Source organism: Archocentrus centrarchus, chromosome 21, assembly GCF_007364275.1.
Source record: "Archocentrus centrarchus isolate MPI-CPG fArcCen1 chromosome 21, fArcCen1, whole genome shotgun sequence".
NCBI lineage: Eukaryota > Metazoa > Chordata > Actinopteri > Cichliformes > Cichlidae > Archocentrus > Archocentrus centrarchus.
The window spans coordinates 20,847,321-20,871,568 of NC_044366.1; the positions used below are offsets into that span (position 1 = coordinate 20,847,321).

Consider the following 24,248-nt stretch of genomic DNA (forward strand, 5'->3'; position numbering starts at 1 on the left):
TCCAGCACTTTCACCTCTGCAACATGTTTCATATATAAATCCAAAATTCTGAACTGGTATCTAAATGCAGTATGACCAAATCTACAAAGATATTTGGTTTCATACTAGTACGCGTGATCATTATTTTCATGTCTTAGGTACCAGGTGCCCCTACCCTAACCCTAACCCCCCCCCCCCCCCCCCCCCCCCACACACACACACACACACACACACACACCGACGTATTGAGCGCTTTATGGCCTTTGGGCCACTGGGGTGAGGCCCCCCCTTTTGTTCTTGTAGCAAGAAGGGGAGAGATAAAGCTTGTTTGAATAAAAAGATTCATCATGGTGACATCTGTCTGAACTGTCATAAACCAAGAGGTACCCCTGTGATGTTAAGCATGTGACTTTAGAATAGGTGTAATATAGCCAAAAGACAATTGGCTGGGATTCAAGTTTCATGGGTTGAGACTTTATGTAAATTAGGAGGGGTCAAAGGCAAGTGGGCAGTTACTCTTTGTTTCGGGCTCTCTTCTGACTTCTGGCTTTTCTCTTTCCTGTCCTCTTTTTCTTCCTGTTTCTGCATCTTTCTCTGTCTCTGTGTTTCTCTCTTCTCTTCTCTCTGTGTGTATCTTAGTCTCAACTATGTTACTGTCTGTATCTTTGTTTTTGTCTGTGTTCTGTGTAACGAATATGTCTAATAAAGAGCCTGCACCAGAACCTGCTCGTCCCAGTGAGTTTTTGGATATTTTGGGTTTAATTGGGTTTGCATTTTCGGCCAAAAGGAACATGGAAACCCTAAAAAAAATGTCACCAACAATGGATTCTGACATTAGATTTAGCTAAAAAGATTTATTGTTCATTTCACATCCCTTAATGAGCACTCATTTTAGTGATGGCTTAAAGATGCAGGAATTCTGATTCTATACTGTATGAACAGTTAAAACGACAGAAGATTTCAGATGAAAATACACTGCTCAAAAATAAAACTGAAGGGAACACCAGACAGTGTATAACAGAAGGTGAGTAAAACCATTATGAATCAATTTCACCTGTTTTGGTTAAAATGAAAATGAAAACTGGTGTACTGGAGAGGCAAAAATACAACCCCCCTAATAGAGAGTGGGTTTACAGGTGGTTGTCACAGACCACTGCTTTCTCCATTTCCCTCTTGACTGATTTTATTTTCTAGGTTTGCTTTTTCCAAGTGTCCTCATCACTACTGAGATGATGTGTGCACATGCTCCTGAAAGACGGTGAATGGTGTCCAGCGGATCTCCTTCCAGGCCCAGATCAGGGCATCATTGAGCTCCTGGACAGTATGTGTTGCTATTTTGTGGTGTCAGATTAATAACGTTCCAGAGGTTCTCATTTGGACTGAGGTCTGGGGAATGTGAGGCCCAGCCAATAGGATCAATGCCTTCATCTTCTAGGGACTGCCCATTGCCTAACCCAGTGCCCACTGCACCAGTGTAAAGTCTGACAAAGGGCGTGACTTGTGACTTCATCCCTGTGCCTAGCAGAAATCAGGGTGCCACTGGCTAGCACATGAAGGTCTGTGTAACCCTCCAAGGATATGTCTACCCAGACCATCACTGACCCACTACCACCAGATTCCTTCACGCCCGTCACATGTGCTCAGTGTGAATCTGCTCTTGTCTGTGAAGAGAATGAGGCACCAGTAGCAGACCCGCCAGTTCTGCTGCTCTTGGCTGAATGACAATCAAATTACATGGTGCTGGTCTGTAAGCAGGCCCAAAGAGAAATGAAGGGCAGTCTCAATGAGCTGCTTTTTAAACAGGCTCTATAGTCTGTCGTTGATGTGTCATATTCCCATTATCATTTTGAAAAGAATGGCATTACAGTGTCTACTGTAACTGTCTACAGTTTTACAACCTCAATAAAGAATAATTATTATTCAGGTGAACTTTGGCTTGTTTTTACTGCTGCTCCTCCCTCCACATTGCTTGAACAGTATCAACTGAATCCTTGAACAATTTTTTCAGCACTTTTTACTTTGCTTTGCTTTTACTGCTTAGGGTACGGCACTTCCTGCTAACATTCCTGACCAGATCACAGGGAAATTAAACTGGGATGCTAGCATAGCAAACAGAGAGATGGAGGTCTGCAATGCTGAGAACATTGTAAAAAAAAAATAAATAAATAAAACTTAACCAGTTAGAGCTGACAAACATATAAATTTACCACCATATATGGCATAACACATACAGTAAACTGTCACCATCTACTGGCTATTAAACTTCCTTGCATCCATTCAGCTGCCATAGGGTGAGAGGTGGGGGTGGGGTGCAGGTAGGTAGATAATTTATTGATCCCCCGAGGGAAATAACACTGTGCATTTAGACCTTGTGCAAGACAAAAAAGGTTTTATGAGTGATCATCAAGTTTCCAAAGATGCCAATATGTCAGGATGAACATTGGTCAAATTTATTTTAAACTTAGCACAAGAACGCCACTTTCATTTAAAAAAACAAAAACAAAACACAAATACTCCCTCACTCCCATCCCCACCCCTCCAAAAAGACACTCTGTCCCATTGTCATATCTAGAGTGCAACGAGTGAGGACCCAAAGTGCAGAGCGCTAAGACCAAGTTTCAAAATAAAAAAGCAAGTTTTTTATTTTAGCTGAAAAAGTCTAAGATTAAATAGAATACAATAGGAACTAAACCCAGACAACACAAACACATGGGGGAAACAAGTGTGTACAACAATTTATCCTAAGACCCACCGAAGGCAATCAAGGGAAGAGAAAACATGTGCCCATCCAGGAACAGCTAATCAAGGGTAACAAAAGAGGGGAGGGGAAGTACAGGCACAGAAGTCAAACAGCTCCCAAAATAAAGAATCCCTAACACACTAAAACATGACACAGAAACATGACAAATGGAAGAAAGCTGAGAGAAAAAAAAATAACATAAGCGACTGAACTAAATAATTCAGATGGACGTGAACAGAAACTAAGAACTAAAGACTCAAGTTTGAAAAGACTGAAAAGACTGTCAGTCAATGAAATTTCATCATAGTAGCTTTTACATTTAAACTTCAGTGTAATTAGCTTTTGTATGGATTGAACAAAGCTTCCAGAACCAGCTTTAACTGCTCTGCAAAAATAACCAAAGTTCAGTTAAAACATCAAAAAGTATGAAAAAAGGAGCAGATTAAAGGAGCAGAGAGCAATTTACTTTTCTAATTTGTAGGTACAAAGTTACAAACCTTTAATAAAGACAGGCAGCAGAGGCAGAAGAGACAAAAATAATCAGTGTTAAATCCAGTTTTCAAGCTTTTAATTATCATTTAAAACGGAACATCTGGTTCCAGTGGCAACAGGAGTGTTAGGAACTGTAACCTTCCGAACTGGAAGAGTGGCTCCAGGAGATTCCAGGCACAACATCAGAGGTCTCTGTCCAGAAGAGAGCAGTCCCAGGAACAGCTACGATACTGTACTCAAACCTCAAAGGCCTCTGCTCGATGAACACGCAAATCTTATCCATCCATCTTCTTCCTCTTATCCAATTCAGGGAGGAGAGGAGATACCAGAAGATGTACCGTTACACAAGAGGAGGAGCACTTCAAAGTGACCTCCAGTGGGATACTCATGTGCATGCTTCTGACCAAACTGTTAGAAATTTAGTGTTAGTGTGATTTAGTGGACAGATATCAGTGCACATATAAATCTAGAAGATAAATAAAATGGAGGCAGCTATATAAATGACACCAAGTACCTCCACCTGTACTTAATCTGTTCATTTACCACCTGACTCTGGAATGACATGCTGGAGCCTTCAGTCCAAATGTTGTTCATCTTCCACTTCCACAGCTATCAAAGAGATTCCTGAGGCAGACGATTCAGAGGATGTGTTCAAAACAGTTTCAGATGAACATGCAAAGACTTTCAGTTTATCTACAGATTTTAGAACAACATTTAAGCTTAAGTCAAAACAGGAAAGCTTACTGTTAAACTGCTCAGGTCTTAAAAAATTTTTCAGTTTTGCCTCCGTACACTACCGCAGTAGATTTGAAATGACACTATTGAGATGCACTTCAGTTATTTCTTGTTCATGGCTCTTTCTGCTCTTAGGTAAGATGCAGCTCAATAGGGGTGACATCAGGCAGCTGAGTCAGCCAGAGCAGAATATTCCACTACCTCATACAAGTACTGCCAAATCATTAATAAACACCAGTTATCACTTACATGAGATCAAATTCACTGTGTTTTAAAGGGGATGTTGTACATTTCAGATTATCAGCTGTTCCGAATGTACAAAAATAATGTTTCCATTATTTTTGGAAAATAACGTAACCCCAGTAAGTGCATGTCTTTGGAATGTGGGAGGAAACCGGAGTACCCGGAGGAAACCCACGCAAGCACGGGGAGAACATGCAAACTCCACACAGAGAGAGGGAGAGGCCTGGGCCAAGGTGGAATCGAACCGAGGCCTTCCAGATGGTATTCTAACTGTGAGGCAGCAGTGCTAACCACTACGCCACCGTGCTGCCCTACTGGGGTTAGGTTAATTGGCTAATCTAAATTGCCCATAGGTGTGAATGAGAGCATGAATCTGAGTGTGAAAGGTCGTCTGTCCCTCTGTGTTGGCCCTGCAACAGGCTGGCGACCTGTTCAGGGTGTACCCTGCCTCTCGCCCTATGACAGCTGGGATAGGCTCCAGCCCCCCCGCGACCCTTAACAGGATGTGCGGAAGCGAATGGATGGATGGATGGATATTTTTGTACAGGTTGAAAACAGTTCCATGTGTACAAAGAATGCTGTTCCAGTCTTTTTGTTGTTGTTGTTCTGTAGATTGTTTAATCTGGCCTTTCTGTTTTTACCAAGATAGCTAGTGCACATTGCTCTGCACAGAATGCACCAAAGCTATCGATTTGACCACTCTTAATGTTTCCATTGGCTCTATGGTGAATTTATTTTTGAGACACAAATATGGCCGAATCCTTCTGCAACAGCTTTCAAAGAAATTGTCCGATTATATTTGAGCCCCTCAAAATTTCATTTGACAACTGAGTAAATGCTGTGTATAGAAAAGAAGAAATATTTTTAGATATCTTGAATTAAACTCAAGTCGATATTTCAGCTGTATTAGATTGTTTATTTCTACTTACCAAAACTTCCAGACCTATTAGTACATTACGTGTATATGCTTTAATATCAGGAGTACTGCATATTATGCTACATATTAAGTGTGTAAAGTGTTATTGTCCTAAGTACCTTGGAAAGTGTCCAGATTTATAGAAGTACCACGCTGCAGCCCCAACATTCAGGAAAAGCAAAACACCAAATAAGGCCCAGGCATTAGAGCATGATCCTACAGGAACACAAGAATGAAGACTATCATGAGAATGAGATGATATATCGTTCTTTCTCACTTTCATTGTATTAAAGCTGTGTCCAGACAGGAAATGATTCGCTCATCAGATATAACTTTTGAAGCTGAGAGCTGTTCACTTGATGAGATTCCAGCCTAACTTAACTCTCTAATCTATTAGCTACCAGGTCATATTTCATATTTCAGTACTTTTCATTCTCACTGGAAGCTGTTTCAGTTGCTCACCTGGAAATTGAGAAACATTTATCTCTGGTCCAGCCACTTCCTGTCACCAGTGGTTATTTTGCTCGTAGTTTCTTGTCATTCACTTTTTGTGGCATCTGATCACGACATTGCTTCCAGTTTGTACCCAACACACTCAAAAACTTTCTTGTACTAACAAGTTCCGAGCAACAAAAGTGATTTGACAAATTTGATATGACTATGAATGGAATCTATCACACGCCAAGACGTGCTCTGAGCTTGGCTGAACAGGTTGACTTGAATAATATCATGTGTTGCACTGGGTAGAGCATCAATTTATTTGGCTTTAGGGCAAACCAACCACTTTTTTAAGCTATTTGCTTATGAAGGAACTATAACTTAAAATACCTCCATAGGAAGGGCCCATGATTTTACTCTAAGTTTAAATGCTCAAGTTTCTATTTATAGCCTTAGATGGAAGCAGAATAATACCAGAATCCACCAAAACTCCAATCCAAAAATCAAAACCAAAAAAAACAGAAACAGATTCAAATATATTAGCAAACTGCACAGCTAAATCCAAGCTGACCTCACCTGATGCCACATGCACATAGAGCTGACTGTGTTTTCTTCCATATGTGTTAGATGCTTCACACTGATAGAGGCCATTTAGATCAGAGTTCAGACTCAGCAGTTGAAGCTTTGCACCCTCAACTTTGACAGCAGACTGCGGCAGAGATCGTCCAGATCTGGAAAAACATGAACGAGGCTCAATGTGAAACGTACAGAGAGGGCAGAAATATGTGAGTTGTGCCAAAATTCAAATTAATTTCAATTATTAGCTCTTTGTGTTAATCATTTTCATTGTTCACAAGAATGCTGTTGTAGTCTTTAAATTTAACCCAAATTCCTGGTGAACACTGGAACAGCCACGGGCAGTGTTGCCAGATTCTGCGATAGAAACAAGCAACCAGCTCTATGAAAACAAGCCCAAAATAAGCCCAACTGGCAACCCACAACACTGTAAAACTGAGGTACTTTTAAACAGCAGTATAGCTCATTTCTTTGTTTTGTCTCATTGGGTTTTGGAGCAGTGAAACCCATGTTTATTAGTCTCAGAAGAGAAGGGTGGGTGCACAGTTTTTTTTTTTTTTTTGTGCATTTGTGCTTCTCGGTACTAGCATGTTGAATTAAATCAGCAAGGTGAGCACATATTTCACACTTGCAGAATACGTCTCCCATCAGGACCGCAGCTACTTTCTGAGTGTTTGTTTGGGTGTGCGCCCGGTAAACTTGTGTGGGAGCGATAAACGGGAAACAGGGACTTGGAAGGGACAAACTACCTACCACTCGTCTTTTGCTTTCTTATGGGGCCCCGGGAGATAATCAAGGCGTTTCACTCGGAAAGAAAATCAAGTCCAAATAAGCAACTTCACGTTCAAAAACAAGCCCAAAAAACTGCAACCCACGACTCACGAGATTTGCAAGCCACTTTAGAAAAAAGCAAGCCCAAAGTCGCTTATAATAAGCAGACTTGGCAACACTGGCCATGGGAGTAATTTTGACCCCTCTGCTTTTTAAAAATCATGTAAATAAAAAAAACATCTCATCTTTCATGATTTTTCATAAAATTGGCTTCTTCATAAAACAGTGAATTTTGGGGTGTGTGTGATATGAAGGAAAAAAAAAGATGAGCACTTACCATTTTGACCCCATAGAAATTAATGTAAAACCACTATTATGGCACACCAGGCTGTCTAGTAACATACACATTTTGACATGAAGGCTCCTATAACATGAGCCAAATCTAGCTAGATGGGATTAATAAATAAATATCTATAGGGGACTGCAGTTAGAGAAAAGATGAATAATTGACACCAAGTCATTTTTAGCCAGAACAGACATTCCTTCCATTCAAATCCTAATTCCATTCATTATTTTCATTGATGTTGTCATGCATGATGGCAACTGTACAATGAAGTCTACAGAAACATTTTGCCAATTTAAAGAAAGATGGAACCAAACTGATTGGGAGATCCTTCATCACTGCCAAAACTACAAAGGAGTTCATCAGGGGCAGGAAGTGGAAGGTTTTAGAGTGGCCTAGTCAATCTCCAGACTTAAACCCTATAGAGCATTTTACCTGTTAATGCGGAGACTGAAGGCAGTAACACCCCCCCCCACCCCGACTGCCCACACACACACACACACACACACACGCACACACACACACACGCACGCACACACACACACACACACACACACACACACACACACACACACACACACACACACACACACACAAATAAAACAAAATAAAGCAAAACAAAAAAAAAAATGAAAGACCCTGCAGTGAAAGCCTGGAAAAGCATCACAAAAGACAAATGCAAAATGATTGTTGGACTGTCTTAGCTGACAAGCTTGGATCACATTGTGTGCAGATGCCTCACAATGTGAGCCATGGTGAGGCATGTGTTTTGAAACACTTCATTTTGATCTTCCCAAAGGCCCAACTCTTTCAGCACAGTGTGCTTAAAACAGAAAAAAAAGCACTGAGCATTGAAATGTTTCATCTGAAATTGTGATTCAAACTTTACCTGTTCCAGGTAAATTTTGCGTTTGGGTTGGCGTCTGTCATACATTCAAAAGAGTCGTCTGAAATTGCTGTAATGTTCACTTCTGTGGGAGAGACTGCAAAAAATAGAGAGAGAACTGTGTTAATCCTGAAGTGAGGAAACACTAATGATATCAAAATAACATTTTTCATATGTTTTACTCTCAAAGCCATAAATTTTGGTTACTTTTCCTTTAGTTTCAAAGTCATTTGGGAAAACAATGCTTTGCATGCTGCATGCTTTATTTAATAGCAACTCAATATTTACACTCACTTGGCTCCCTTTCACAAGCAAGATGCCGTTTCTCAGGACAGGAAAAAAAAAAAAAAGATCAGGGTGATACATTACAGTAACTGGCAGAAGGTCATCATACTTTCATGGCATGCATTCTCGGTTTTCACTGGCTCACTTGCAGACACTAAAAAAATATTTTGTTTCCGCCTCTGTGGGAATTTCACTAGAAACAGGATGCCACAAATGTACCATGTGACTAAGCAGCACTCTTGCTGCAAACAAAGCTCAACTGAGGCAGCTGAATAATGGATAATACTGAACAACCATCTATGTCCACTGTGAACAACCATCATTGAACACAGGAGGTGGGATTATGTCACCAACTTTCCTCTCTTACAATGCTGTCCTGAGCTTCCTCCACAGGCGCCTCAATCTCAATCATACCTTTGTTCAGATGATCTCAATAGATCACTTGATACAATGGGGCGAAGTCCCAAATTGGTTTTACCCGAAACCACTGATTGCAATGACCCATGCCTCCTTTCACACGCTGGAGCATGTGATTATACACATGAACAATAGCGAGTTACAACCACCTCCAGGGGACTACGCCCATTGGGGTTTAAATACCTGGGTCTCTCCACCTTTTCGCGTGAGAATTAAAAAAGCCTTTCGGATGAGAGGTGAAACATCTTCAAGAAAAAAAAAATTAAGTCCTTTTTTTCAAGCTCCAGAGACTACTATGAGCTGGATGACTGAGAACCTACACAGACATACTGTACTGAACAACCAGTAAAGAATAATTTGACTCCCTCAAGATGTTTTTGCTGAGTTCAGGAGCAACACCTTGTGGCTCAAGCTACAGGGTGTGTTTGTCTGTGTACCTTTTTAATATTTAATAAAAAGTTAAAATTCTTAAATCAACAGTGACACAAAAAAAGACAAATCATAAACTACACAAGCAGCTGATACCCACAGTAGACCTGTATGGTGAAGGGCAGGATTACTTCTGTAGACAGGGAGTCACCGCTGATGACACACTCGACCAGGTGACCGTTAAGCTCTCTCGTAGGTACACCAAACAGAGAGCTGACTGTGGTGGTCGTACCATTGTCGTAGTGGGTGGACTTTGTCGTTGTCCTCACTTTTTCTGCCAAAGTACCAGTGAGCCACCTCACCTCTGCAGGAGGCCTCGAGCCAGCAGCCGTGCAGGTAGCAAATAAAACCTCTTCTGTACCCGAAGTGGGAAGACTGTCCTTCACGCTTGTGGAAGGAGGCACTGGGAGAGTTACAACACACAAAAAAGTAAAAATACAAGTAGTATGGTAAAGCTAACTTTGTTTCACATACAAACACTCAGCATATTTTACATACATACATATATATATTTATATTTTTTTTTATACCGAGCAAGATTAGAGGAATCTCAGTCTTCTGATTTCCACTGGGGAACAAAGTGAAGATGCACGTGTAGATGCCTTCATCCTTCAGGGCAACATTGGATAACTGGAGCGTTCCATTTTTGTCATTAAAACTCCCAACATATTTAAATCGATCATCACCTCCATTGACAAACAATGGTCCATTTCTGGGCTGGATAGTGAGAAAATTGTCATTTTGAGGTTTTCCTCTAGTCCTCCTCTGCCAGGTAATCTGTGTCAAGTCATCATTGGTATCAATGATGTGGCACGGTAAGATAGCGGTACCTCCTTGTACCACTGTCGCACTTCCACCAATCACCTGGAAGGCTGAAAAGAGCATGAAATGGTATTAATGACAGGAACTGAAACAGGAGAAACTTACCTGATGTACTAAATTTGTGTGATGAAGTGCATCTTAAGCTGCGTTTCCATACGGAACTACTCAGTGCGACTCGACTCGCCGCGATTTGAAAGCATTTCTATTAGTATCTGGTGCAAGGTTGCAGGTACTTTCTTTGTACTCACTCACCCTGAGCTCCAAGCGAACCGAGGTGATCCGAAAATGTGACGTGGAAGAAGAGCATGCCACTGATTGGCCAGGGAGTGTCATCACTAGCGGAGTCATGAGAGCGACTCCTTCACCAGAATCAAGCATGCCATTTTTAAAACTGACAGCAAGAAAATAGAAGCACAATGCCCAGACCGACAGTTTGCAGCGGTAGTTTTGCAACAAGAGAGCCATCTGAAACGCTCACCCAGCATGCATATTTTAACCCTGAAGCACCATTTACCTGCTCCTACTAGCTGTTGTTGGATAAATTCAGAAAATTACCAAAACCAGAGGCCACACGATCAAATCTCCAGTAAAGATCATTTAATTCTCTTGCAAGACAATTACAGGAGCATGTACATCAGTTTGTCCTCTGCTCTCAGTCATTCTTATACACACACACTTGAGCACACGAACAGGAAATAGGAAGGCACATAAATAAAGGAAATAACAGAAACACTGACATCTTTCAATGTTCCGCTTTCAATGTTCTAAAGGTCAGTGGAGTCAGATGGAAAGTTGATTTTGCACCTTACTATAGCGATAATTAAATAATGACATTAGCATAACCTCTCACTTCTATCTACCTTCTCTGTACTACCATATAGATATGAAACTCAGATGGGTCAAAGGAAGGTTACAGACATGAATCTTCGCACCTCTGTCTTACACTTCTCATTGCTAAGAAACACATTCTGTACAAAAGGTCATAAGGTTATAGACAAAAAATCCCCCCACGTACGCAGTCAACTTAAATGAGCAATACAGATACATGTAATATAAGCATAATTGTTATACAACAATGGTTATACTATCACAGAAATCATTTTTCCAATAGCCGTGGACAGCTGGTAAACACCGAGCCGGAGGCGGCTGATCAAAGGAACTTTGAATTACAGTAATTATGCGACCGTTTGTCCTATCGGAAAAATTCAAACGGTTTCTGAAAGCTGAGAAACTGCACTTCACAACTAACATAGGGTTTCATTATGGTAATTGTTGCCGTAAGTCTGCTAACGGCTGCACTTTTGCAGTACACTGTGACCCGATTATGACATGTTCGGGGATATAGGGTTATACTTAACAATAATAACCATCATCCATTAAAATATTGTACAGGGGGCTTATGCATGATGATGATATTAAACTGTCATTAGCTGTTAGCTTGCCTCTGTCTCAGGGATCCTCACATCCAGGCCTCGAGAGCCGGTGTCCTGCAGGTTTTAGATGTGCCCCTGATCCAACACACCTGATCCCTGCTCTATCTCATCAATTGTTTTTTTAAGTTATGTCATGAGACTACTGCCGGCGCTGCTATATCGACTCCACCCACACTGTGGTGGCCCTCATTTGCAATGGAAACACAACACGACCGTGGCGAGTTGTGTTGAGTCGAGTGGACCCGCACTGAGTCGTTCCGTATGGAAACACGGCTTTAATGAAGCTAAACAGGAACACCACAGATTTTACCCAGCAAGTTTGTTTATCATCTTATTTCACGAGGTTTGGCACAGTCGTCATAAAACATGCCATAAAGTACTTTCTTCATGTAGAGGCAGTGGTGGCCAAAGTACTGACATTCTGTACTTAAGTAGAAGTACAAGTACTTGTGTTAAAAACTACTCTGGTAAAAGTTGAAGTACTGGTTCAACTTCTGTACTCAAGTAAAAGTAAAAGAGTACAGACTCTGAAATCTACTCGTAGTAAGAAAGTAAAAGTAGCTCCTTGGAGGACGTTTCTACCTCTTTCTTACATCTTTCTCCATCTGAGTTAAGTTATTGCTCATTCTTTGCTCTCCCTTAAAATAGAGCAGCTGTTCTTTTAGCTAGCGGACACACTTGCAGACACTTTTTTGTCCTCTACGTTTTCTGTCATTTATTTTCCTCACTGTTCCAGCGTGCAGCCTCTATGTAAAGTGCAACTTCCTCTAGCTCTTTCTGGTCTCTGAGCGAGCGTTGCAGGAGCCTCTCCCTCTACCATGTGGGGTGTCTGTTCCCGCCCTGTAGTTGCAACTTCCAAGAAAAAGATGCTCACAATCAAAAGCCGGCTCCCGCACTGACCGGAAATGGAAACGTTTCTCAAACGCATTAAACCTAAAGTAACGAGCTTGTTTTGAAAATGTAAGAAGTAGAAAGTACAGATACTTGTGTAAAAATGTAGTGAGTAAAAGTAAAAAGTTGTCAGAAAAATAAATACTCAAGTAAAGTACAGATACCTTAAAAATCTACCACTGTGTAGAGGTAAGTAACCTGATTACAGGCAGGCAAGAGTCACGGCTACACTGCTGAAAAAAAAATGGACTAGCTGGATTAGATTTTATGCTCCAGCTACTGACTTAGCAAACACATCTTTGCCATGGTTTGAATTTTCACATCACTGGAAGAGTCTAAAAAATTCTAACAACTCAAGGGGTTGAGCTTCCTTGCCTTCTCAGCAAAGGCCAGCGCCCAGTGTTGCCAAGTCTGCTTATGATAAGCGACTTTGGGCTTGCGTTTTTCTAAAGTGGCTTGCAAATCTCTTGAGTCGCAGGTTCAGGTTTTTTGGGCTTGTTTGTGAACGTGAACTTGCTTATTGGGCTTGATTTTCTTTCTGAGTGAAATGCCTTGATTATCTCCCGGCGCCCCATAAGAAAGCAAAAGACGAGTGGTAGGTAGTTTGTCCCTTGCAAGCTCCCGTTTCCTGTTTATCGTTCCCACAGAAGTTGACCAGGCGCACACCCAAACAAACACTCATAACAGCCCACAGTGAGGAGAAAGGATAAGAATGAGCTCCAGTAAGTGGGGAAAATAAAGAAAAAATATAATAAAGAGTGGGAGAAAGAGAGCACACTTAAAAAATGGATTTGAGCTCAGATGGGAGACTGCTGCAAAAAGGGGGTATGCACTATATGCAATGCATAGGGTCGCCTCACAAGAGGGGGGTGCCAAAATGATGTGGCGAAATTATTTCTCTAGTTGGCATTTTCTGTATTTAACAGCTGTGCATATGATATGATCAGTAACAGAGGCACGGTGCTGATTAGACGCCCCTGTGCCCCTTCACCTCCCCTCCTCCTGCCCCCCCCATACACACACACACACACACACACACACACACACACACACACACACACACACACACTTTTTTGTGTGTGTGAGTGATGGAAAATAAAAGCCTGTAAAATAAGTCTTGGATTTTATAAGTTCATGAATGAGTGAAATCTTATTTTTTTGGTGAGTGTGTGTGTGTGTGGGCGGGGTGGGGGTCAGAAAGTAGCTGCGGTCCTGATGGGAGACGTATTAAAGGCATTCTGCAAGTGTGAAATATGTGCTCACCACGCTGATTTATTTCAACATGCTAATACCGAGAAGCACAAATGCACAAAAAACAAAAAAAAACAAAACTGTGCACCCACCCTTCTCTTCTGAGGCTAAGAAACATGGGTTTCACAGCTTCAACACCCAATGAGACAAAACAAATAAATGAGCTATAGTGCTTTTTACACAGTGTTGTGGGTTGCCAGTTGGGCTTATTTTTGGCTTGTTTTCATAGAGCTGGTTGCTTGTTTCTATTGCAAAATCTGGCAACACTGCCAACACTGCCAACTCCCTGTTTTGAATTCTGTGGTTTGCAGAGGTGGCAAAAGTACAGACATTCTGTACTTAAGTAGAAGTACAAGTACTTGTGTTGAAAAATACTCTGGTAAAAGTTGAAGTACTAGTTCAACTTCTTTATTCAAGTAAAGTAAAAAAGTACAGGTTTTGAAATGTACTCAAAGTAAGAAAGTAAAAGTAACTCTTTGGAGGACGTTTCTATCTGCTATTTTCATGTAAAGCTAACTGAACGTCATTATACATTATTGTAATCATATAAAATTATACAGGAGAATACAAATGTTATTCCAAACTAAATTTTAACTCCAATAAATGTACTCAACTTGAATCTGTTATGTAGGACACAAGCTGTGAAAGGGAATTTAAAAACAGCTCTATTTTCTGTGTCCTCCATAGTAGAGGGTGACTGTGCCTCCACATGTAAACACAAACAGGAGAGTACTCAGGGGTTACAGTGGGATTCAGAAGGTGGAGGAACCCTAAGATCAGCTGTAGTGGCTCTGCATGGGGAGAAGAATCACAACTTTCTATTGAGAGCTCCAGTAAATGATGTTGGTGTGCAGGCTGTGATCAGCTGACCTGCTGCTGCTGCTGCTCTGAGGTTTACTGTTCTGTGAGGATGAACTGAATTCAAAAAGATGTAACCCAGTATTTCTTAGCTATCTGAGCTGACCTCCATCCCCTACACTGACAGCATACAGATTTTATAAGTCTTTGTATTACACAGAGTTAGCATATCCACGGGTTTCTGGAAGAGCACACGTAGGCTGCCATGACAGACTGCTACTTCCGCTGTTCGGTTTTATACTTCCGGTTACCCAAAGTTACAGCCAGAGTTAATGACAAAATTCAGTTACTTTGTGCTGTAACAGGCGGCTTTATTAGTTGGAACATGAGCTCGGATTCAACTTGTGCTTTTTCCCCCAAATTATACTACTCAGTTGCACATCCTATTACTGTATTTTCTCCTTATGTTTTAAGTTTTCCTTTAATGTACAGCCTCTTTTTTTTTTTACATTATTTTATTTATAGTGTGACACTACAGCATACAGCCTGCACAAAGCTTAAACAATGCGTGCCTTCATGTAGACACGTAGCAGTTAGCAAGATGACAGCTGCGTGTCTCCCCGATCACAGCCTTCGGCCAGTCCAGTGTTTCTGTTTCAGTGATCTGAACACTGATATCCAGATAATTGATATACCTTCCACAGAATAGCTGCAGCATCACTACATAATTTCCCTAATCGCGATACAGGAACAGCTGTCTCCACCACTCCACTTTCCCTTAGCATGACCCATGCTAAGGGATGCTTAGCTTGGCTGATGCGCTGGCTCGGCTCTACAGCTGCTTTAAGGAAAACAGCGTTGCCTTGTTTGTTAAGCATTACTTTATTGATTATATTGCTTTGAAGGTAATCTGGTGCTCTTATAATTACGCGATTTCCCCGCCATCAACACCTTCGGAAAAAACAAGGTAACTGATAATGTGGATGTAGCTGACTTCAGGCCATAATTTAATGTCATTTACACAAGTGATGGGTGAGGCACTGTTACCTCGCTGCTTTTTAAAACATCCTTGCAATGTCTCCACCTCCGATGTGGTACCATTTAGGCCAGGTAAAAGAACTGCAGTGTTAAAATGTTAAACTGAACGGCAAGCGTGTAAGCCCGCAACCGTGAACAACAGCGCAAACGGAAGTAAACAACCGGTTTCCGCTATGAATTATGGGTAGTGGCGCGAAGTCAGGAATACTGTGGATACCTCAGTTTGTTTTGCAGTCCTTACCTTTAAATCTAACCTCTCTTCTTCCTCTCCTCTCCTCTTTCTTACATCTTTCTCCATCTCTGAGTGAACTTCTCTCTCATTCTGTTCTCTCTAGAAATACAGCAGCTCTTCTTTTAGCTAGCAGACACACTGTGTGACCAACTGCAGACACTTTTTGTGTGTTTGCTGATATCTGTTGAGCATTTAGAAATGCTGCACTTAAAATTACCTGCCACACGTTACTCCCTTAATTTTCGCTCCTCTTGTGTAGTGCTAGCTAATATGCTGGAAGTACTGCAACCACAACTTACGGACATCAGGACTCGAGACTCGGTCCTCTGTTATCCCTGTGTAGCCCGTCTACCATGTAAGTAAATAACGATGTAGATGGGGCCCTAGGTTCTTTTCTCTATCTACTGTAACTGTTAACAATTAATGATTATTCAACTCAAATTACCCCCAGAAACTAACATACACTAACACACAATAGGATTAGCAACAGAGAATGTACATTTACTACTACCACCTTGAAACCTTAAAGAGAATGAGCTTTACTATAAACACAATAAACACAACGGTATTTGAAATTGAAAGGGTCAATTTACTAATAGTTCAATGAAAATAAAAGAGAAATACAAAATTAAAGTCCTTTCTGTTATTCAACTTAAATTTCAGATCATCCTTATCATTTTACAACTAATCCGGCAAAACAATATAAAAGAAAATAAATGTTGCAGGCCTGAGTCGTGGCTGGAGATCGTAGTGACCTAAAACTCAATGGTCGTTTCACTCCTCCTGGAGCAACAAAATAAAATGGTGGTACCCTTTTGTAAGACACGTGTCCCGCAGGAAGAAGCTAGCCAGCAGGCCTCATCTCCGGAGCAGAACAGAAGCTCTCAGGAATCACTGCAGAACAAGAAGGACTTCACCTCCACTACAGGAACCACGGGCATCCCCGGGCCACTCTAAGGTGCCATTTACACGAGACCGTTTTCATTTTGAAACGGCGTCATTTTGATGCGTTTCGGCCTTGCGTTTACATGACAACGGTGTCGTTTTGATGCGTTTCGCCCTTCTGTTTACACGACAACAGCGTGAAAACGATGTGTTTCGGAAACGGGGTCCAGAGTGGAGCGTTTCAGAAACGCACCGGCTTGCGTTCTCGTGTAAACACTTGAAACCGGGGTGATTTGAAAACGCTCGACTCGCACATGCGCACTATGGTTGCGACGGCCACAGTTTTTCGCGCACGCGCAAATTGATAAACAGTACTCGCGGATTCACGAGTGCTTCTTATGCTTTTCTTGTGTTTTTACCGTTTTGTAATTCAGCGTTGTGTGCAGCAGCGATCCAACCTCAGTCAGTCCACACAAAACCTCTCACATTGGCCGTTTTGTAAGTAATGAACAACTACCTACTGTGTCACTCCACGCATGCGCGTCTTGCATAAACAAACTTTGCATAGAGAAAACCAACGTCAACTTGTGGCCTGGCATGGGAACTACATCATTTTCATCGTTTCACATGTCATCGTGTAAACGCGGATTGTTTCTGAAACGCCATCGTGTAAACGAAAGGCTGAAACGCATCAAGACGACACCGTTTCCAGTGAAAACGGCACCTAATTGTTGCTTGGATGCTGTCTCTTTTCCAGGCCCACAAAATGTCCAGACAGGGCAGCTGTCCTGAAGCTGGGTTAGCTACTAGCCGCTTACAGTCCGATCGCTCAGTCATTAGCTACTCACTTCACCAACGAGCAGCAAACTTCCACACAGCAAACTTCAGGTCGACATTTGCCATTTTCACGATGGCCCACAGTCTCTTACTTGTCTAACCGACAATCCAAAATGTCTGTAGCCATAAACTTTTTCCTCCGATCTCTGCGGGAATCCACTTCTCTGCCGTAGCTCCTCTCGTGCTCACTCCACCATTGCACCTGTGTCTCGTTCACTTCCACTCGGAAAAAACAGTTCTTTCAAAGAAATACAGTTTTTAAAACCAAAAGAAAGATACAATAATTAAAACAAATGGTTTTTAACATTCTTAATATTTCAGCCATGAACTTAACACAACAAAATATATTTTAACTGTTTTTAACCAAATATCACATATTTATTATGAACAGCTTATTTATGACAGTTTCCCATTTTTTAACCGGGCTACACCCTCCCCCTTCTAAACATCTGATGTCCTCATCAGGCTTCAAACATCTCAACAGATAAAACACATAAGGGGGTGTGAGCAAGCATCCTGTTTGTTTTTTTTTAGCTTTGCCCAATCTTTTTGACAACACCGCTATGTATGATGGTGATTGGTTCATCTTTGGCAGTACCTGGTTTGTCATATGTTAGCCTAACAACTGGCTTCACTGTTCTCTTGGGGCGAATCTCAGTTTTCTCATCATGTCTGCAATCTATCTCTCTCACCTGTCTTGGGGCTCTAGCATGGTGAGATCCATCCCCTTCCAAATCTTCTTCCTCAAGATCAGTTCCAGAATCAGGAACAGAATCCTGAGATTGCTGGTTTTGATCAGTCCAACGCTCTTGCTCAGAATGATCCAGCTCTGGACCTTCATCTAATTGAGAAAGTGATCTCTCATCTCAGGTAAGTTTTGGGTCTATCACTGGGTAGATGAAGTTCTGGTGTTTGGTCTGGTGGGTGGATTGCAATCCCTATTAGTCTTTGGCAACCTCGCAAGTTGTCCAATAGGCAGGATGTGGTTACGATGAATAGTTTTCACGCCTCCACAGCCATCTTCAGGTTTGACTCTATAAACTGGAAGATTGGGCAGTTTTTCCACTACAGTGTAGGGGACAGGACTCCACCGGACTTGCAACTTATGCTTTCCTTTAAGCCCCAAGTTCTTGAGTAACACTCTGTCACCTACTTTGAGAGACTGAAAGCCAACTCTTTTGTCGTACATTCTCTTGTTCTTATGGTGACTCTTGTTGGCAGTTTCAGTGGCAAGCTGATATGTTCTCTGAAGGTCTTCCTTCAACTTTGCCACATAGCGTGAATGGCTCTCTCCTTTTCCATCCTCACCAGTACCAAAACACAAGTCCACTGGGAGCCGGGCTTCCCTGCCAAACATCAGATAATACGGGGAATACCCTGTTGCGTCGCATTTAGTACTGTTGTATGCATGCACCAGAAATCCAACATGTTGACTCCACTGTTGTTTTTTTCTCATCACTCAGAGTAGCAAGCATGGAAAGCAAGGTCTGGTTGAACCTTTCCGGTTGAGGGTCTCCTTGAGGGTGATACGGAGTAGTTCGGGACTTCCGCACTCCGAGCATCTTCAGCAGGTCTCGAATCAGGTGACTCTCGAAATCTCTGCCCTGATCTGGATGGATTCTGGAAGGCAGACCATAATGTACAAAATACTTGTCAACCAGTATCTTTGCTACAGTCTGAGCCTTCTGGTTCTTTGTAGGGAAAGCTCGTGCATAGCGAGTGAAATGATCAGTGATCACTAATACACTGCTCATGCCTTTACTATCAGGTTCCAATGAAAGGAAATCAATACATACTAGATCCATAGGGCCACTGCTCAGGATCTGATGTAATGGAGCTGCTCTCTGTGGAGGTGACTTACGGGTAATGCGCTCTCCACAAGTCTTTACATGCTGCTCCACATCTCTTGACATTTTGGGCCAAAAGAACCTTCTCCTCAGGAGATCAGTGGGCCTCTCAATTCCAAGGTGTCCCAAATCATCGTGCAATGATGTCAACACACTCTTAAGGAACTCCACAGGTAGAACAAGCTGAGTGAGTTCTTCACCTGAAGGTTGCCTACTTACTCGATAAAGCAGTCCATCCTTTATTACCAGCTTATCCTTGTTTTGTTTCAGCTGGGAGAGCTCTGGATTATTCTCTGTAGCCTCAGGCCATTGTTGACTTTGAACTGCTTGCAAAGCTGCTTCAATCACCGCATCCTCTTTTTGGGCACTGACCAGCTGTGGTTTTCTCAGACACTCTAAAGACTTCAGTCCCATGTATGTCGGGAAAGAGTAGATGTCTGGCACACAAGCAGGAGAAGCTCCTAACTGATCAATATACCTTGGGGGGTCATCTAAGGACTCAGAGACACCAATCTGTTGACAGACTGACTTTACATCTGCCTGCGGAATGATCTCCCATTCTGTGTTATCACTGTTTGGAAAGTTTCTGGAAAGGAGGTCAGCATCTATATTATGTCTTCCAAGTCGGTAATGGATGTCAAAGTCGTATGTGGAGAGGGTAGCAAGCCATCGATGCCCTACTGCATTAAGCTTGGCTGTGTTGAGCACATACGTCAAGGGATTGTTATCGGTGCGCACCGTGAATCGAACCCCATAAAGATAATCGTGGAACTTGTCCACCACAGCCCACTTAAGTGACAGGAACTCCAGCTGATGTACTGGGTATCGTTTCTCAGATTGGCTCAGCTTTCTGCTGGCAAACGCAACTGGTCTCAATCCTTCTGGGTATTCCTGATAAAGGACAGCCCCAATCCCCTTCAAGCTTGCATCCACATGCAGGATGTACGGCTTTTCAGGGTTAGCAAAAGCTAACACAGGGGCATGAGTCAAGCAGTAGATGATCTGATGGAATGCATCTATGCAGGATTGATCCCATCTTTCACCAAAAAGTTCTGACTCACTCAGATAAGTCTTAGTAGGGTCTCTGTTTTGCCTCTTACTTTTCTGAGTGGGGGCATAACCTTTTGTAAGCTCAGTCAACGGTCTGACAATGGCAGCATAGTTGGCTATGAACCTGCGATAGTATCCGCAGAAACCCAAAAAGGATTTCAATGTTTTCAGGTTTGTTGGCTGAGGCCAGCCAATGTTTGCCTCGATTTTCTGTGGGTCTGGTGAAACACCATCTGCTGATACGATGTGGCCAAGAAACTTTACTTTTGGCTGGCAGAACTGACACTTTTCAAGAGAGAGTTTCAGTCCAGCCTCTGCAAGTCGGTCTAGAACTTTGAGGAGCCTTTCCTCGTGCTCTTCCAAGGACCTTCCAAAGACAATTAGGTCATCGAGGTAAACCAGTTCTTGCAGCAAGTTCATGTCACCAACAGTCTTTTCCGTTAACCTTTGGAAAGTTGCTGGGGCTCCAGTTATTCCCTGAGGCATTCTTTTGAACTGGAAAAAGCCCAGAGGACAAATGAATGCAGTTTTTTCTTTGTCCTCCTCAGCCATGGCTATTTGGTAATAGCCGCTCCGCAAGTCGAGAACAGTGAACCACTGGCTTCCAGACAGGGAGTCCAGTACTTCATCAATACAAGGTGTAGTGTATTGATCAGGAACTGTCTGGCTATTCAGTAGCTGGTAGTCAATGCACATCCTTATAGTCCTATTTTTCTTCCTAACGATCACAATTGGTGACGCATAGGGGCTACGAGACTCCTTAATGATGCCTGCACACAGGAGCTGTTGGAGGTGCTTTCTGACATCCTCAATGTCTGCAGGAGCCAGGTGGCGGGAACGCTGCCGAAAGGGTCTATCATCAGAGAGGCGAATTGTGTGCTCCACATCTCTGGCTAGCCCAACATCCCATTCAGCCTTGGAGAAGACATTTGATCGCTGAGACAGTTTTTCTCTTAATCGTCTCTTCCATTCTTCTGGGACAGGTGAATCCCCAAAATTAATCAGTTTGGCATCAATGTCTGATGTTGATGCTGACTTGGCCAGAGGAACTGTAGCAACACTCTCAGTGAGGTACATGTGTCCCATGTCCCACAATAGACTGTTTCTTTTCATTCACCTTATTTACTTTGTTTATACTAGGGATGCGCCGATCCGATATTCAGTATCGGTATCGGGTCCGATACTGGCCTAAATTACTGGATCGGATATCGGAAAGAAATAAAAAATGCAATCCGATCCGACTCACATTAGCTGCATTGCAGTTTTCGGTCGTCTTCTTCTTCTTGTGGGTCTGCGGTTGAACAAACCAGCTTAGAGCTGCATTACCGCCACCTACTGGAATGGAGTGGATCGGGAGTTAGAAAAAACCCTCAGATTCTATGAAGTTCTCCGTCGCTGCGACGGATTCCCTTTGACACTGAGTGGATCATCGCTGACATGTTTTTCCACGCCTCCACTGCTCTCTGCGTGTTTGTGTGTTGTGCTCGCTGTGCTGAGAATCAGCTGTTATTTCTTTATCTACGTCAGCTCCCGGACATACTGCTAGCAAGCGCAGCTATTAGCACTGGTGACCATCCGGTACCGGAAGGACCTCTTCTCCGTCAAAATATGGACCATAAACTTAGCCTTTATGCTGATGATGTATTACTTTTCCTTGGGAATTCACAAGGCTCTCTTTTGAAGACTATCACACTGATAGATAAGTTCTCATCTATATCTGATTACTCTATCAATTGGAGTAAATCAACAGTTTTGCCTCTGAATTGTAATTTCCAGAGAACCTCTAGGACCCCACTAAAGTCAGGAAATATTAGATATTTAGGCATAAATTTTTCCGCCAGGCTCTCAGACTTGGTACGATTAAATCATATCCCCTTATTAAAAACAATAGAGGATGATCTCACACGTTGGAACAGTTTACCTATATCACTCATGGGGAGAGTTGCTGCCATTAAAATGATGGTTTTACCAAAAATTAATTATCTATTTTCATTGATCCCTAATAAACCTACTCTTCCTTGGTTTAAGTCACTAGATTCAAACATCTCAAAATTTTTATGGAAAAACAAACCATCAAGAATAAGCTTAAAAACTTTACAAAAGCCAAAACACAGTGGAGGTCTAGAATTACCAAACTTTTATTACTATTTCTTAAGCAGTAGATTGCAGTATATTTCAAAGTGGATCAAATCCAATTCATTAGACAACCCATGGCTGGATCTAGAACAGGCGTTTTGTGGAAAAATAAAAATCTCAGATTTACCTTTCATTAGTTCCAGTATTAAACATCATAACTGCTATAAAGTCCTTAGTATAAATACCTCTCTGACAGCCTGGTGGGAATTTTTAAAAATAACTAAGTCTTCACTCATCCCCTGTAAACTAACACCCATTTGGAACAATCCAGATATTTGTCAGAAAAAGAAAATGCTGAATTTTCCGTTATGGCGTGATAAGGGTATAAATAACTTAGAACATATTATCCAAGATGGAAATTTTATCACGTTCCAAGAACTTATATCAAAATATAGAATTGGCAACGGTAGATTTCTGGAATATCAACAAGTTAAGTCCGTCCTACAGGGAAGATTTAACCTTAATCAATTGAATCTAGAAATGCCTACTTGGGTAACAGAATTTCTTAACCTCTGTACCCCAAAATTGTTATCAAAATTATATAAATTATTAATAAAAACTGATGATTCAGTTTCCCTCCCAATTACAAAATGGGAGCGTGATCTTTCTGTCAACCTGGATCAAAATTTATGGACAGAAATATGTTTAAATATCTTCAAAATGACTAAAAGACCCCAAATACAACTTGTACAATATAAGATTCTCCATAGAACATACTACACTGGACAAAGGATGTTCCAAATGGGCCTTACACACTCAAACATATGCACCCACTGTACAAGCAATTCAGAGGATAATCATCTACACGCTCTGTGGTCTTGTGTACCAGTTCAGAGATTTTGGCAGAGGATTTGTGAAGATCTATCCACATGGTTTAGCTGTCATATCCCAACTTCCCCCAGACTATGCATCTTAGGTGATGTCAGTGAATTAATTATGGAGTTAAATATATCACACATAGTTCTTACTGCCTTGTGCATCGCTAAGAAGATGATCCTCATGAACTGGAAGACAAAAAATAAACTATGTATTACTCAGTACAGAAATTTATTAGTAGATCATGTTAGTTTAGAGAGAATGTCTGCTTCTTCTAAAAACAAATTGGAGGAATGTGACTCTCTTTGGTTCCCACTGCTCAGCTCCATTACTTAGTGGGGGTGATGGGCTGCGGGCTCTGCTCCTGATGTGCTTTGTGGGGGGGTGGAGGGGGACTCCGGGGGCCTGGGTAGCTGGTAGCCTCCTGGGGCTGGGGCCCTGGGGCGACCTTCTGGTGATGTCTGTGTGCCTGTCCTGGTTGATGGTGGTGGGGGCTTGGATGGTGCTGCCTTCGGTCCTGGGGTGTGGGCGGGGTGCTTGGGGGGGTGGTGCCGGCCCTCGGTCGGTTGGCTGGTCTTCCCTGTATGGCTTGGGGGCTGGGGTCTGGGGCCCCGGCACTGGGGCCGCGCCGGCTCCCGGTGGGCCCCCCCTGGCGCGGGGGGGGCCTCTGCTGTCCCGGCCGCGCCGCCGGGTGGGGTGGGTTGGCCTGACGTCGGGATGTCCGGTCTACGCTTTTGGGGCCCTGGGGTGCCTGCATTGCAGGGGGGTGGGGTGGGGGATGGGGCCGCGGTGGGGTGGTTGGGGGGGACTGGGCACTGCATTTCCATGCCCAGGCCAGTATGTCCTGTCGCCTGTTTGTGTCTATTGTTGAGTGAATGGGCATCTAGGAGGAGCGGGTCGCCCTCTGCGGTGGGGGCAAGGGCGCCAACCTGGGGTGCTGCAGTGCTCCGGGATGCTGTCAC

At 42.5% G+C, this 24,248-nt stretch overlaps 1 protein-coding gene across 3 annotated transcripts in view; it reads right to left on the reverse strand.

Moving 5' to 3' along the window:
- Positions 1 to 2,255: 2,255 nt before the first annotated feature.
- Positions 2,256 to 24,248, reverse strand: part of LOC115800809 (nectin-4-like) — a 32,646-nt gene continuing 10,653 nt past the window's right edge. The window contains exons 2-8 of one of the 3 annotated variants that reach the window (XM_030758343.1): positions 9,781 to 10,122; positions 9,351 to 9,653; positions 8,123 to 8,216; positions 6,120 to 6,274; positions 5,225 to 5,321; positions 3,758 to 3,835; positions 2,256 to 3,619 (exon numbers count right to left, since the gene is read on the reverse strand). In XM_030758343.1, coding sequence (XP_030614203.1) covers positions 3,802 to 3,835; positions 5,225 to 5,321; positions 6,120 to 6,274; positions 8,123 to 8,216; positions 9,351 to 9,653; positions 9,781 to 10,122 — 1,025 coding nt within the window. In that variant the 3' untranslated portion in view covers positions 2,256 to 3,619; positions 3,758 to 3,801. Of the gene's footprint in view, positions 3,836 to 5,224; positions 5,322 to 6,119; positions 6,275 to 8,122; positions 8,217 to 9,350; positions 9,654 to 9,780; positions 10,123 to 24,248 lie in introns of all 3 variants that reach the window. The other 2 variants (XM_030758342.1, XM_030758341.1) reach the window with 2 other exon arrangements.